The sequence below is a fragment of the Syngnathoides biaculeatus genome, chromosome 12 (genome assembly GCF_019802595.1).
Source record: "Syngnathoides biaculeatus isolate LvHL_M chromosome 12, ASM1980259v1, whole genome shotgun sequence".
In the NCBI taxonomy this organism is placed as follows: Eukaryota; Metazoa; Chordata; class Actinopteri; order Syngnathiformes; family Syngnathidae; genus Syngnathoides; species Syngnathoides biaculeatus.
Genome location: NC_084651.1, coordinates 16,580,006 through 16,596,076, shown reverse-complemented (window position 1 = coordinate 16,596,076; position 16,071 = coordinate 16,580,006). Strand labels below are relative to the sequence as shown.

The 16,071-nt window shown below is 41.7% G+C and overlaps 1 protein-coding gene and 1 long non-coding RNA gene across 3 annotated transcripts in view; both read left to right on the top strand.

Annotated features, from left to right (window-relative positions):
* The first annotated feature begins 7 nt into the window (after nt 1-7).
* LOC133509882 (uncharacterized) lies at nt 8-9,452 on the top strand. Of its 2 annotated transcripts, none has more exons than XR_009797460.1 (4): nt 8-227; nt 4,699-4,711; nt 4,984-5,095; nt 8,551-9,452. It is a non-coding gene; the product is annotated as an uncharacterized LOC133509882 (long non-coding RNA). The 2 variants fall into 2 exon arrangements; XR_009797459.1 differs by lacking the exon at nt 8,551-9,452 and adding an exon at nt 6,758-8,544 and having other exon boundaries at nt 21-227.
* Nucleotides 9,453-11,639: 2,187 nt separating this feature from the next.
* Nucleotides 11,640-16,071, top strand: part of b3gat2 (beta-1,3-glucuronyltransferase 2 (glucuronosyltransferase S)) — a 50,540-nt gene continuing 46,108 nt past the window's right edge. The window contains exon 1 of the mRNA XM_061837060.1: nt 11,640-12,531. Within this exon, the coding sequence (XP_061693044.1) occupies nt 12,004-12,531 (528 nt within the window). The 5' untranslated portion in view covers nt 11,640-12,003. The remainder of the gene's footprint in view (nt 12,532-16,071) is intronic.

The following is a 16,071-nucleotide window of genomic DNA, read 5'->3' as shown; positions in this document are numbered from 1 at the left end:
TTTACAACTGTCTTTGAAAGCAGCACATTGCCCAGTCACGAGCAGACCCAACAGGGCTTTCAGCCAATTAAAGTTAAGTTCATACATTTCATATCCAATCACGGGTACCATTGAGGAGTCGTACTGCTCACAGCTCGCTGTGACTTCTGGGACCTACCGTTGCGCTGGAACGCACACAATTGAGCCAACGTACCAGTTTAAATATCCATTTTGAGCTTTCATTGCAGGTAACTCAGTCTTATAAATTAATGTCCTATTTTATGTCGTAATCTAAGTTTAAAAATCTTCAAAACCAAGTCGTTAATGTATCCAAGTAAGACAATTGTGAAGTCATTGTCATTTGCGATGCAATTTTTTTTTTTCAAGTTTTTTCAATGCATTCAGAGCCGCTTATCCTCACAAAGGTCGCGAGAGTGCTGGAGCCTACCGCAGCTATCTTTCAGCAGGAGGCGGGGTGCACCCCAAACTGCTTGGCAGCCAATTGCAGGGCACAAAGAAACAAACAACAGTCGCACCCACGATCACGATCACACTTATTTTTAAGAAAGAATCTGATTTTCTCTTTGGGAGGTCGAAATGCGCTCAGTACTTTTACAAGATACTAAAAACAGAAATCCACTGGCAGAGAATGTTAGGTTGGCTCGGGAGGAGATCACAGATCTGTGCTTTGAAGTGGAAACTTGGAGAGATTCCCCCCCCCCTCCCCCAGCGCACGCTCTATAACACTAAACTGTGTGGACTTCGATTATATAAATGTTAAAATGTACTTGAGTCATATGAAAACAAGCAGTACCTCCAACTTGTCACCAATACTTGAATGTGTATCTGCAAAGCTCTTTTGAGCTCCGTTTAATTTGAAAAATATTCTGTAGCCATAGTCCATTGGAATCATCTTTATTTGCCATGTAGGTAAAAAAAACACAAGGAATTTGTCTCGGGTAGTTTGAGCAGCTCTAGTCTGACAACAGAGCTATTTGAAAATACCTTTGAGACACAAACATAAAAACACAATTCAGAGAGTCACAGAGCTATGAGATCTTCTCGGTAATGTGGGAATGCTGATACTTTTTTTTTTTTTTTTTTTTACACAATTGTGCTAATGATTAAGAGTCCTCTAGCAATTTGGAGGAGTTTGAAATGATTAGTAGTGCGATGATCTGCAACAGTGTCGATTGTGCAAATGGTGCACATGACTGGCTAGTATTGGTCAACAACAGCAGATTTCAAAATATAGGCAAGACAACTACATTGAATACACGAATACAGTAGTGTGTAATTGGCCCAACAGGGAGAGAGAAATTGGCAGCATGTTACAATGGAATTAATAAATTAAGTTCAAGAACTTAATGGCAAGAAGGAACAAGCGTTTGGTAGCATTACTTTGCATTCTAATGAGGATAAGCAGTGCAGAAAATGGATTGAATGGATGGATGTTTGATTGCGCTTACCAGAGGGAAGGAGCTGGAAGAGGTGGTGACCATTTACTGAGGACTCATAAATAAATATAGTCAGTGTCACACCCAAATTTATTTTGTCGAATTTCCCCTCCATTTCGCTCTTCTCAGGAGCTTTAAAGTAGCAGTTCACAAGAAGCTAATCTCTCTGCCTGGCAGTCTGGCTAATGGTAAGTGTCAGTGTAACTGATGAGGCTGCTGTCCACATTGACCTGTTTACAAACATTAAATGCTAAAGGCGTGTAGGTTGCCCATGAGAAATACCTCATCCACAATAACTTGAAAAAAAAAATAGCCAGGGGAACTCAATCATCAGAATGTGTGGTAGCTTCTGACATGTTAGCCTTCCTCATCAGTCAAACAAATCCCATTTTATTTCATTTGTTTTACAACTGGGGAAAAAAGTGGATCTACTGAATCACTTGTCGCTTGCAGCCAAAGTCATGATCTGTGGTTAAGATGAAGCAATAGTCTTAGTTAAGTCCTGCACAGATGGAATTTTTGCACTACAGAGTTAGCTCATCCACAATAGACAACTGGAGAGGAACATTAGCAAGCCACCCACTGAGGCGCACAGAACATTTTGGCAAGGTTCAGGAGGCCTGAGGACTGTTGTGGAGATCCTTGATAAGCAATGTCTGGACTTTGGAGGAACTCACCATGATTTGAAATATCCATCCATCCATCCATCCATCCATCCATCCATTGTCCAAGCTGCTTATCTTCACAAAGGTCGCAGGAGAGCTGGAACCGATACCAGCTAACTTTGGGCGAAAGGCGGACGACACCCTGAACCAGTCGCCAGTCAGTCGCAGGGCAGATATCGATCCCACGCTGCCTACATCAAAGTCAGGCATGTGTACTACTACACAATCACTGACCTGATATGCAATAGTGATATGACTTTTGACATCTCCTGACATCTCCCTGGTGAGGTGTTCTGGGCATGTCACACCGGGAGGAGACCCTGGGGACGACCCAGGACATCTTGGAGAGACTATGTCTACTAACTGGCCAGGGAACGCCTCGGGATCCCCTTGGATGAAGTGGGTGGGGAGAGCAAAATCTGCGCTTGCCTGCTAAAGCTACTACCTTCATGACCCAACCTCGGATAAGCAAAAGAAAATGTATGTATGGATATAAATTTTGGTTCTTTTCTCTCTGCTCCCTAAAAAGAGCTGTCTCTGTTTCATTTCTTCAATTAATTTATTACCATCCATCAATTATCTGAGCCGCTTATTCTCACAAGGGTGGCGGGGGTCCTGGAGCCTATACGAGTTATCTACGGGGAGGAGGCAGGGTATATGTTTAAAATTAATTACTAATTTTAAAAAAATCATGATACTATCCATCCATCTATTATCTACCACTTTTCCAGGTCGAGTCGCGGGGGAAGTCGCTTCAGCAGGGATACCCAAACTTCCCTTTCCACAGCCACTTCTTCCGACTCTTCTGGAGGGATCTTGAGGCGTTCCCAAGCCACCCGAGAGACATAGTCTCTCCAGGGTGTCCTGGGTCGTCCTCGGGGTCTCTTTCTGGTGGGACATGGCTGGAACACCTCACCAGCCCCAGCCACCTCATGTGGCTCCTCTCAATGCGGAGGAGTAGCGGCTCGACAGTGAGCCCCTACCGGATGGCTGAGCTTCTCAGCCTATCTCTGACGGACACTGTGCAGAGTTTCGGCCACTTGTATCCAGGATCTTGTTCTTTTGGTCACGACCCACAGCTCATGCCCATAGGTGAGGATAGGAACGTATATTGACTGGTAAATTGGGAGCGTCGCCTTTCGACTTAGCTCCCGCTCTACCACAACAGACCGATACAATGTCCGCATCAGTGCAGACACTGCACCGATCCGTCTGTCGATCTACTGCTCCATTCTTCCCTCACTCGTAAACAAGAACCCAAGATACTTGAACTCCTCCACTTGGGGAAAGATCTCATCCCCGACCTGGAGAGGGCACGCCAGCCTTTTCCGACTGAGGACCATAGTCTCAGATTTGGAGTTGCTGATTCTCATGCCAGCCGCTTCACCTTCTGCTGCGAATCGCTACAGTGAGAGCTGGAGATCACAGCTTGATGAAGCCAACAGAACCAAATCATCTGGAAAGAGCAGAGATGTGATGCTGAGGCCACCAAACTGGACACATCATTATATTAAATATGCATAATTTATACTGGTTTACTGACTAACTTGCACGTACTTTTTGAGACCTCTTTTCCATCTTAACTGTTCTTTCTCTCTTATTCTTTCTCACTCGGTCATTGTAGATTCTGTTATTGTACATCATTGTACATGTACATTGAACAGTTACCCCCCAGGTCTAAAGACCTGATGAAACCTTGCGGGCTCACATCCACTGGGGTCTATAAAAAATGGTCTTCTTAGTTGGGTTCCTTATTTGTCAATGTACTCGCAAGTTAATTTGTTCTTTGTCGTTATCTGTTTTTTGTATAATCTATTTAATGACGTGTCTTATGAAGTGGACGGCTGAGTGTCCTCTACTTCCTACTAATAATTACCACTAGATGGGGGAAGAGCAAAAGGAATGAGAAGAACGAACAATAACAATAATAATTGTCCTTCCGTCCATTTTCAGTGTTACTTACCCTAACTAGGGTCGCGGGCTATCTATGGGCAGGGAGCAGGGTACACACGAAACTGGTTGCCGGCCAGTCGCAGGCTACATTAAAAGAAACATTTGCACTCACAACCACACCTATGTGCAATTTAGAGTCTTCCCCCAAACTATCATGCATGTTTTGGAATGTGGGAGCAAATGTGGATAGATTTTTCTCCACTTATCATGATGGGCTTTCGATCTGAAATGGAACAATACCAACAAAATTGACAGTACAGGTCACAATCACATTAGGTGTGATTTGCCGTGATATTTGCAGTCCGTTTCCACTCCAAATAGTGGGGGGCCACTTTGGTTGACTTTGGATCTGTTTTGGAAAAAGAACAATCAAGCCCCGTTCCATTTGGATTTGCGCGGTTTATTTTAATTGAGATGTTTGTATGGGGCATTTTTATTTAGTTTAGGGTGCTAACTCTATTTTATTCGGAATCCAAAGATCCTTGTAAAAAAAAGAAAAGACTTGTGTTTCATGTCTGTGATTAGAATATTTAGTTTCTTTATTGGCACATTGCCCTGTTCTGTTTGTTCTTCTCTTTTCTCTTTTTTCCATCCATCCATCCATCCATCCATCCATCCATCCATCCATCCATCAATCCATCCAGTTCGTCTGAGCAGGTTAGTTCCTTTTTGGAAGCCATTCTGGACCCTAGCTTCCCTTGTGTTAATTGTGAACAGCTTTGCTTAATTTTCTGCCCAGTTTATCAGATTGATTATGTTTAGTGTGGATCTTTGAAAAGTGTCTTGATGAACACAAGTATTGTATTGTGTTGTGTTGCCTTCATTCTTTTGTGTGCCTGTTTCATAATGCTATTTATTCATGAATTCTTTTACACATATCTATATCTCGGCAACATGGTGGAGAACTGGTTACTATGTTTGCGTCACAGTTCTTAGGACCTGGGTTCAAATCCGGCATGACCTGTGTGTTTGTTCTCCCTGTGCCGACGTGGGTGTTCTTCGGCCACTCTGGTTTCTTTCCTCATCTCCAAAACATGCATGGTAGGTTCTAAATTGCCCATATTTGTGAATCTGAATGTGGATGATTGTTTCTATATAGCCTGTGATTAGCTGGCGACCAGTTCAGGGTGTGCCCTGCCTCTCACATGAAGGTAGACAGCACGCCCGTGACCTTTATAAGGTACTGATGGATAGATGGATGGTATGGGAGCTGAATGAATGAATGGATATCAATATCTCTGTCTGCAGATATAAGTGGTGTTCGGATTGTGGAGAACCGAGCAGAAAATACCTTATTGATCACTGCAGCAAACGCATCATGTTTACCTCTCATAGACTCAGAGAGGCTCTACATCAGTCTTGATGCTCTATCTACAGTTATATCTATGGACTTAAACATGCTAACTCCCATGTCGAACTGTTGTGGCACCTCAGATTTTCTGCCCCACATAATCCAAGCAAGGAAGTATTTTCATAATTCATAAAGTGAGGCCACTTGGAAAGTTCAGATTTGAAATACTAAGAAAATACTGGCGTACATTGTAAGACCTTTTTGCCTCATCCATCTTTTATTAACAGAGTTATCGTTTGTTCAATTCCACCATTCATTGGGTAATTTCTTGTAATACTGAAAAAAATGTATTTTTATACACAGTAGCTTACTGTGTATAACTCACAGCACAATATTATTGTGAAATTCAGCTGACGAGAAAAAAAAATCACTACATTCATTAGTTATTGGCATTCGTGTTTTGTAAACGTATTAATGAATGGATGTATGAATGTAATTAATATTAAAATTTCCTGACATGGAGATGTGGATTTTCTTTTAATTAAGTCTTTGAGTAATGACAATATAATTTATGTGAAAGTCATTCAAAATAGGGCTCCAAACAGTTGAAAAAAACCACTAACCGGCTGTCTGTTGTTACCAGCTCTGAGGACCCGGGTTCAAATCCGGCTTCCCGTGTGTGGCGTTTCCATGTTGTCATCATGGCTGCACGTGTTTTTTTTCAGGCACTCTGATTTCCTTCTATATCCCCAAATCATGCATTGTAGGTTGATTAAAGACTCTAAATTGCCCAGAGATATGAATGTGGGTGTGATTGATTGTTTGTCTATACAATGCGCTGCGATTGTTACCCTGCCTCCCGCCCGGAGTTGGCTGGGACAGGCTGCAGCATCCCTGCGATCCTGTTGAGGATAATCGGTGTAGAAAATGGATGGGTGCATGGAAGTTACATTGTATGGTTTTTCTCCTTTCAAATAAAGCAATAACAATCGACTGCATTTTTAGTGGGGTTGTAGCTATTCGCTCTTCATCGAATCAAAATGAGGGGTGCAACGAGTAGTGGAACAGGCGAATTACACTCCTTAACCTTTCTAATCATAATGTCATCACAGCGGTCGATTTCCCCCTCACCCAAGTGACGAAAGGGCTGAAAGAAATGTATTCCGTTACTAATGGTGCTGACAAATGTGCTCTGACTGGGTCACCATTTTAGAGCACAATCAAATTGTTCCACAGAATTGCATTATACTGTGATTTATCGTATAATTCCATTTTCATGTGCATATCAGGTCAGGGTGCCCCACTGAGCTGTATTTCTTGTTGCAGTTGAAAAAACATCACCGTAGTCTCATGCATGCTTTCTTCTTGTTTTCTACCATCATTTATTCATCTATTGTTCTTTTTTCCTGCAGGCGAAAGTCGCACTTGCACTTTCATATTTCCCATCATCTTTAAACTATGTCAGCTGTATCTGAAAAGATGGCAGTGAGCTTTTCACAGCTGCTGCCTCCATGGAAGAGCCCAAATGCACACTCTTATCTCCAACATTGTCATTTAGTCCATGCGAGTTTTGTTTTTTGATTCTTTTATGTTAAACAAAAAGCTCCAAACCTCAGGTTATTGGTTGTTTTTTTGGATACCCTGTGCAAACATAATTTGCATGCTTTGTGTTGATGAAATGTCATAAATTTCTGATCTGGAAAGTTCTCTAAAGTTCTGGTCATTTTATTGAATTTAAAAAAAAAATGAAATGACTTACTTTATATTCGTGAAACAGCATTTACCTACTTGTGATGCTGTGACCAACAACTCTCATGACTTCCCTGACTGCCCTTTCGTGTACTGACATTGAACATGATGTCACATAATTGCCAAACCAGCGAGGCCAAATCAACAGCAATTCCAACTCTCCACTAGTGACAATACCCCCCTCAAGTACTCTGTTAAAGGAAATCCAGGTTGACGGGATTAGGAGCGAACTTGTGTCAGTCCGTGAATGATGCTGCCAATACTCCAAGGGGCTGGCCAAGGTTCTGGCATGTAACTAAATTGTCTCAACTACATGAACTTCTTCCCCAGTTGGAATTGTAAAAAGAGTAGTGCTGTCTTGTCTCACAAAGGAACTAAATTTTGTTTCTTGCTGTTATTTTGAAATGCAGCCCTTCTTTTATTTAATAAATGAGAGAACATTTCATAGTTGTACAGACACTGTATATTTGATAAGAAGGACAGAATTCGCAATGTATGTAGAAATATATACAATGCTCTCATAAAATTATATCAGTATAATAAAAAAAAAAACACATCCATGATACTAACATTTATCTTGAAATTTTGGGGAAAGTATATTTTTCTTAAAAAAAATTGCTATCGTGTTATTCCTAAACACATAATATATTGATAAAGCGTGAGACCAAAGGATTAATATTAAAGATTATAGAATAACAGCTCTGATAAATAGCTGCAGCATTGTGAAATCGTGAAGGAAGAACCGCTATGTAGGGTAGGATTCCTGTATCTGTATTCTGTGATCATAAATTGGAGGGACTGATTGTTTCCATGACGTGCATCCTCGGACTCAAATAGTCTCAAGTGTAAAATGATGCGGTTTAACACACCCTACACCCCAGAATAATCAGTCAGTATAATGTTTAGAGCTATCCTATAATTGGGCCTTTGCTGAGTTAGAACAGTCGGGAAACATATTCTACTGTAACATCTTTCTAAAGTAAAATAAAATGTAATCTGGACGTGTCTGGATCTCTCGGGTTGGTACTAAAACCGAGTGGCTATTGGACACATTATTCAGTAGGACTGAATGAATGTAAACTGGTTCTGATTCTGATGAGGCATCAATGTTGCTTATGTCCAAATGGTAAAAATTTTCATTTTTATTGAACTGTATCATTTTATATTTTGCTTATTAGCATTTCATTTCTCCATATTCATTTTACCCCTAGCAAGCACATTCATAAGTGGTTTCAAATGATCTGTCCAATTTGAAGAACGCCAAACAACATTGCAGAGTGGTTGTAAGAAGCTGTCCTGTCTTTGTATATTAATTAGTGGGACAGAACATTGAAACAAAGTGCATTTAATGCACATTTCATGTAGAGGATGTGTTAAATGCATTAGCTCCTGAAAATAAGATACTTTAAACCAAATTGCTGCTGTTTAGAAGTACTATGATGATTTTTTATTTCAGAACCGGACATTGTGTGTGAACAGATGGAGGAACGTGACATCAAGGTTGATCAAGTGCAACAATTTACTATTGGAATGGAGCCTATAAAACCATTTGCTGTCATCCCATCAGTCTTTTAGAAGTGATTTATCCCTGGGTGAACTCATTAAATGGGTTTCATCCAAATCACTAAGCAGAGGATGGATTTCAGTCTCCAAAAGCCACTTTGATGACAGTGTAACATCCAATAATTTGCAGAGTACAATGTTCTAAAATCATGTTCTTTTCTCTTTCTGACTCTCATTCTGAACCAAATGATAAAAGGTACTAGCAAACAAATGTAAATGCAGAATTGTGTGAATCTTGTGAAATTATGAGTGTGTTTGCATGCAATGACTTTTGTTTGAGTTGGAACTTTGGAATATAATGACAAATATCATAGTATGATATAAAAACATCTACCCTAGGATAAAAACCCTTTAATGTTTATATTATTATTATTTTTTTATTTTTGTACAGTACTTATGCTGAGCTGGGAGCAAACACAGCCCGAAAAACAGTTCATTTATAAGCACTTTTACTGGTTGAAATGTAGACATACTTGAATGTCACTCAAAAACTGGTTGTAATACCTGATAATTTGAGTGGCATTTGTTTAGTCTATAGATGTATGTCTATATTTTTAATGTATTAATACTGTATTCATTTTAATGTGTTTATGATGTAAAATGTGTTTTATGAACAAAAATTGATCATATCTATTGATCTCGCTATATGATTTCTGATCTATGATCATTAGACCAAAGATCAGAAATCATCTAATGTATTTTTATGAGGAAATACAATATTGGGGTGTACATGATATTGCTGCTGAAATATAAAATGACCTGTATCGGGAAATAAAATGTTATTCTTATGTCACAGCACTGGTGTGAACCAATTGTAATGGCTCGGTAATTTTGTTGTGTTTTCCTCTTGACAGATCTCTTTATCAGTACTGTGTGTAGTGTGTATAATTAACCATCAACGATTACCTTCTTGGCTGGAGTGAGAAACTCCTGCAAACTGTGGGAAAGCTCCACCGTGCAACAGTGTTACAGTAATGAATAAAAAGAGACATGGATCTCACATTGGTCCTGTTGTTAAAATACTTAGGTATATGTATTTCTTCGTCAACGAGTTCAGTTGCTTCCTTTGCGGATTCCGTTGACACTCAATGACATGAACCGAACAATGAATTACAGATGTTAAATATGGAATCCAAGTCAACATGGTGAGATTGTCGCTGTAGTTCTAAAATCATTCCAGGGAGACGTTACACAACACATACACAGACATACAGATGCATCGGATTTCCATGATGTGCGGCTGGGGAGGGTGCTGGGCCAAGGAGGAACCCGTTAAATTCTGGTCAGGATATACAGTCGATAAAGACACATGCGCAGGAATTTAATTTAGGTTCGAGTGACTGCCAGCAATGGAACAGTGCACCCCCATGATGACAACTGTATGCAGATCATCCTTCATGAACTAGGAGATTAACCGGCAGGTGGGAAGAAATCTTTATCTTTTCCTAACCTTCGTTTACTGCCTCCACTTTACTAACATTGCTTCTATTTTGTTCGTCATTGCAAAAACAACTTTTGCAGCACTAATGTTTTGCCAGAAACTGTACATCAATGCATCCTATTGCGCACAAGTCAATGTGTGCTTTTTTGGACCAGTCATTGATAACACAAATTATTTATTTTTTCATTATTGAGGTGGTTCATTGATAAAAGGGGAGATTTCAGAAAGAAAAAGAGTGAATCAGTTATATTTATTGTATTATGAACATTACAAAATTCAAAACCATCAACGATGACATTGTAAGAAAAATAGTAGGTGAATCCCTTTGCAGTACCTGAATTTTGGGAAAAAAATATGGCATATCATAAAATGTAATCTGATTTTTGTCAAAATCCCAATAATTCACAAACATTCTGCTTAATCTAAAAACCCAGACAATTTTTTTTTTTTTTCTTTTAATGGGGCGGCACGGTGGGTCACCTGGTAAAGCGTTTGCCTCACAGTTCTGAGGACCCCAGTTCGATCCCGACCCCACCTGTGTGGAGTTTGCATGTTCTCCCCGTACATGTGTGGGTTTTCTCCGGGCACTCCAATTTCCTCCCACATCCTGAAAACATGCAACATTAATTGGACACTCTAAATTGCCCTTAGGTGTGATTGTGAATGCAACTGTTGTCTATCTATGTGCCCCGCGAATGGCTGTACCCCGCCTCCTGCCCATTGACAGCTGGGATAGGCTCCAGCACTCCCCGCAACCCTAGTGAGGATAAGTGGGAAAGAAAATGGATGGATGGATGGATTTTTTAATGACACATGAGACAATATAAACATTCATATGCATAGTTGGAAAAGTACTCAATGTGAACACAAGAGTTGGGAATCCATCCATCTTCTTAGCTGCTCATCCTCACAAGGGTCACAGGAGTACTGGAGCCTATCCCAGCTGTCAACGGGCAGGAGGTGGGGTACACCCTGAACTGGTTTCCAGCCAATCGCAGGGCACATCGAGACAAACAGCCACACTCACAATCACACCTAGGGGCCATTTAGAGTGTCCAATTAATGTTGCATGTTTTCAGAATGTGGGAGGAAACCCACGCAGACACAGGGAGAACATGCAAACTCCACAGAGGCCAGTCTGGGATCGAACCCGGGACCTCAGAACTGTGAGGCCAGCGCTTTCCAGCTGAGGAGGTGGGAATTGATTTTATTAATATCAATGCCGCTGTGTATGGATTCAACTCCTTATCAATTGTCAACAATTCTCGAGTAGTTTTATGGGGTGGGGGTGAGAGCTCCATACAGTTTCAATGATTCCAATGGAATCCGTCCATTATTTGGAGTTGGTTCTAACTCGGAACCTTTTTTTTTTTTTTCCCCCACCCTTAGTGAACACCACTCTGCACTTATTATCCCTCCTTCCCTCCCCCGGTTCTCCTTTCTGTGCCGCCTCCCTCCTTCTCGTCTGCACCTGCTCCTCCCCATCCTGCCTCCCTCTTCTCCTCCTGCTCTCTCCAAGCGATGCTTCTCGGCGACGAGAGCGAGCGCTGCAGACACCCCCTCGCAGGAGCGATCTCCGGGGATTATTTTCGCCCCGCTAGATTCTCGCTATTGGCGGACGAAGGATTCCGGACATGTGGACTTCCCGTGAGAGTCAGGGCCAAGTGGACAGGAAGACAGGGAGCGCGTTGTGAGAGAGAGACGGTAGAAGCAAAGAGACTTCGGGGAAACGGGAGAACCCGGAGCGTGGAGCTCAGCGGATGTTAGTATCCCCACACGGCACAGACTGAACGAGTAACAACATATTCTTTGATTTAAAAAAAAAAAAAAAAGAGAAAGAGAGGGCCGAAGGGTCTCAATCGGCACAGTTTGCGATGAAGTGAGTGGAAGCGCGGTAACTTCGCCATGAAATCAGTGTTCTTCAGCCGCTTCTTCATCCTGCTGCCTTGGGTCCTAATAGTCATCATCATGATTGATATCGACAGCAAAAGGACGATCTGGACTCCGGTCGGTGTTCCGCGCAACAGGGCGCACTGGGCGAACCGAACACCTGGACTCGGTGGTCCTAAGAGCGCCCCTGCTCTGCCGGTCATCTACGCTATCACTCCGACGTACACGCGCCCGGTGCAGAAAGCCGAGCTGACCCGACTGGCGCACGCTTTCCGCCAGGTGCCCCGGTTCCACTGGATCGTGGTGGAGGACTCCACGGGGCGCACGGACCTGGTGAGCCGGTTCTTAGCCCGCTGCGGTGTGCCCTACACGCACTTGCACGTCTTCACGCCGCGCAGGTTCAAGCGCGCCGGGATGCCCCGTGCCACCGAGCAACGGAACCTGGCTCTTGGGTGGCTCAGGCAACACCGGACACGCCGAGACACGGGGGTGGTCTTCTTTGCGGACGATGACAACACTTACAGCCTGGAGCTGTTTGAAGAGGTGATCCTTTTTTACATTTTCATCACTGAATCGAACTGTACTTGTTTTTGGTGGTGCTAGGGGCGGGTGTCCTGATGCGAGTCCCATTAAACTGTCCATCAAAACACCATCATTCTTTCATTTGAAAAAGTAGATTTAGAGGTACTCAGGGATGGTAAAACTTTGTTTTGAAAATCATGCTCAACACATTTTGACATGATCTAATTCATTTGTGCAACGTGATACAGTAAATGGGAATTATTATTATTTTTTTTTTACCTTGATTATATCATGGAAACGAAAAGCAAGAGTGACTTATATCAGGTAGGACACTGAGCTCTAAAATAACAGAAATCATTGAGTGCATCAATGCCTTCTATTGTACTAATTTCCCAGACCCCTTGTGGTACCTGTATTTTGTACATGTACAGTAATATACTGTATTTAAGTGGCATGGCGGAAATATGGTTGGCACATCCTTGAAGTGTGGTTTGATTACACGGCCCCTGTGATTGGGTGGCAATTGGCCAAGTAATTATCCCTCCCTTGTATTGCCCAAAGTCAAATGTAAGAGGCTCCAGCTCACCTGTGATCCAAGCACGATAGAAAATATATGGCTAGGTGGACTTTGCTTTTTTTTAAACTGGCTTGAGAAAAAAAAAAATAAACAAAATGAACAAAACACACACCCATATGGCTTTGGGTGAGGGTAACCAACTGATCATGCTGGGAAGAGAGTCTGTTGGTTCAAGACCTGGAGCGTCCACAGGCCATTCCACCCATGGCTGCATACAAAGAAAACCATCATGATGTTCTTCCTTAATACAAGGCTTTCTTTCAACTGTAATGCTGTATCTCTCTCTCTCTCTCTCTCTCACTACATCCATTATCTCAGCTGCTTATCCTCACAAGGGTCACGGGAGCACTGGAGCCTATCCCAGCATAGAGACAAACACTCACAGTCACACCAAGGGAACATTTAGAGTCTCCAATTAGTGCACGTCTATGATAGGTGGAAGGAAACTAGACTTCCCAGAGAAAACCCACGCAGGCAGTGGGAGAACATGTCTACACCGCTTATCCTCACAAGGGTTGTGGGAGTGCTGGAGCCTATCCCAGCTGTCAACAGGCAGGAGGCAGGGTACACCCTGAACTGGTTGCCAGCCAATCGCAGAGCATATGAAGACGGACAACAGTCGCACTCACAATCACACTTAGGGGCAATTTAGAGTCTCCAATGAAAGCATGTTTATGGGATGTGGGAGGAAACCGGAATGCATGGAGAAACCCACGCAGGCATGGGGCGAACATGCAAACTCCACACAGGCGGGGCCGGGATTCGAACCCCAGTCCTCAGAATTGTGATGTCAACACTAACTATTTGCCCCACCACGCCGCCCCTTATGATAAACGTATTTATGTAAACCATCAAGCAGTGAAGTAGGACAAACGAGCACATGATTCCATATTGTAGAAACATATGCGTATGACTAATGTACATCCAAATCACAAAGTATTATTCCAACTATTGCATGGGCATGATGGGCTAGAACAACAATCAGAGTTAAGCTGTTTAGTTACAGCATCAACACTTGGAGGATAAAGGACTTGATTATACCTGTGTCAGGGTCTACCCGTAGGGAAAAGTCATTTGAAGGAATGTACTCCCCAAATGGGACAAATTCAAAGGAATACAGGGAGAAAGAGTTTTTATGTTGATGGGGGCCCTGATTTCCCCAGGGAGGCTGAAACCATATTTCACCAGGGAAGTCCTTTTTTTAAACCCAGGTATTATGCTCTTAAATCTGCATGACTCTGTCACATCAAATGATGTGGATATGCAAAAAAGAGAAAGTGAGAGTTGTGTGAAAGTTGCAATGAAGATTAAATGAGCACACAGCACACTTCCTGTGCCTAGGTTGCTCTTACCAGTTCATTCAAATAAGACACGTGCACAGGATTTAGTAGTTAAGATTGTGGTTAGTTGAACTGCTGCATCTTGCAAGTGTCAAAGGGTGCCATTGATCTTAAATCACAAAGGTAGTCTCACGTGCAGGTTTCATCTATCCATCTGCATAACCTAATTCTTCAACTAAACCACAATAAAACTGCGATAATTGTTTTGGCCATTAAGAAAGTGGGATTTCTGTTTGTAAATACCTTGACTCACTAACTTTAAAAAGCGAAAATCAAGTCCGAAACCTTGGTGTTCCGATAGATTCCGACCTGACTTTCATCATATATAATCAACTACAAAAATTGCCTTTTACCATCTGAACAACACATTTGGAGTGAAGGCTACATGCGTCAAGCAGACCGGGAAAAGCTCATTCATGCTTTTATCTCAAGTAGACTTGATTATTGTAATGGTCTTCTGACTGGACTCCTTAAAAGGAGCATTAAACAGCTGCAGCTCATTCAGAATGTTTCAGCTCGGATTCTGACCAAAACAAAGAGGTCAGAGCATATAACTCCAATTCTCAAGTCCTTCCACTGACTTCCAGACAGCTTTCGAATAGATTTTAAAGTTCTGTGACTTGTCAGGAGGAGACAACTCTCCAAATATGGATTTCATAGGTTACTGTTTTGTTTGATTTTTTTTAATAATGGTTTAGGTCCTGAATATATGAAAGAAATGTTTAAGATTACAAACCCAGTAGGGCTTTGAGATCGACAGACTCGGGTCAAACAGCTGAGCGCACTCTTTAACGCAAACATGACAAAGCAAAATGTAGTTGTTGGAAAATAGATTAACGGACGGACATGTTACTTTTAGATTAGATATCTGCAATGAATGGACAATGCTGTTCTGTTCTGTTTTGTTTTGGTCCTCTATGCTTCCCCAACAGTTTACCAAGATAAAAAAAACAAAAACAAATTCACACTCAGTGTTTGACATTCTGGAGTCGAGTGTGCTCTGTGTAGAATGTGCCGCTGCAGCTCTCTAAAAAGAGCATCTGTTTTCTTATATCTGATAGAAGCCCGCCCGCCCTCCCTCTTTCATTAGCGGCACTGCTGTGCCACAATGGTCTGTCATAGAGAGACAATGGTCTGTCATGCAGCAGGAATCACCTGGAGCGAACCACAGCCGCCTGCAGGCTGGACCATGCCAAAAAAGAAGAACCGTTGTATTAGAAATCTAATGATATTTGAGTTCCATTTAAACAGCACTTATATTCATATTTTTTAATATTATGATAGAATGTTTTGTCAAAGGATGTTTTCATAAGGAAGGGTTTGAATTACAATACCCAGAAAACGAAATAATTGATGACATTTTTAATTAAATAAGTCTAATGTTGAGCAGAACTCCCACATAACCCACTTTAGTTGTGTGCTGTGCTTGCTTAATATTTATTTCATACAGTTTAATTTTTAAGCATCTAACATTGTCTTTGTCAATTTGCTTCAACTCGGAATTCAGTTAGATACCAGTAGCGTCGCTGAATTAATTATTAATTGATAAAAAATGAAAATGTGTTATCAATGTGTGATCTCTTTACATACCAGAAGATAATTGAGTCTATTCAAGACATTTTCTAGCTTTTTAGGAATGGATGC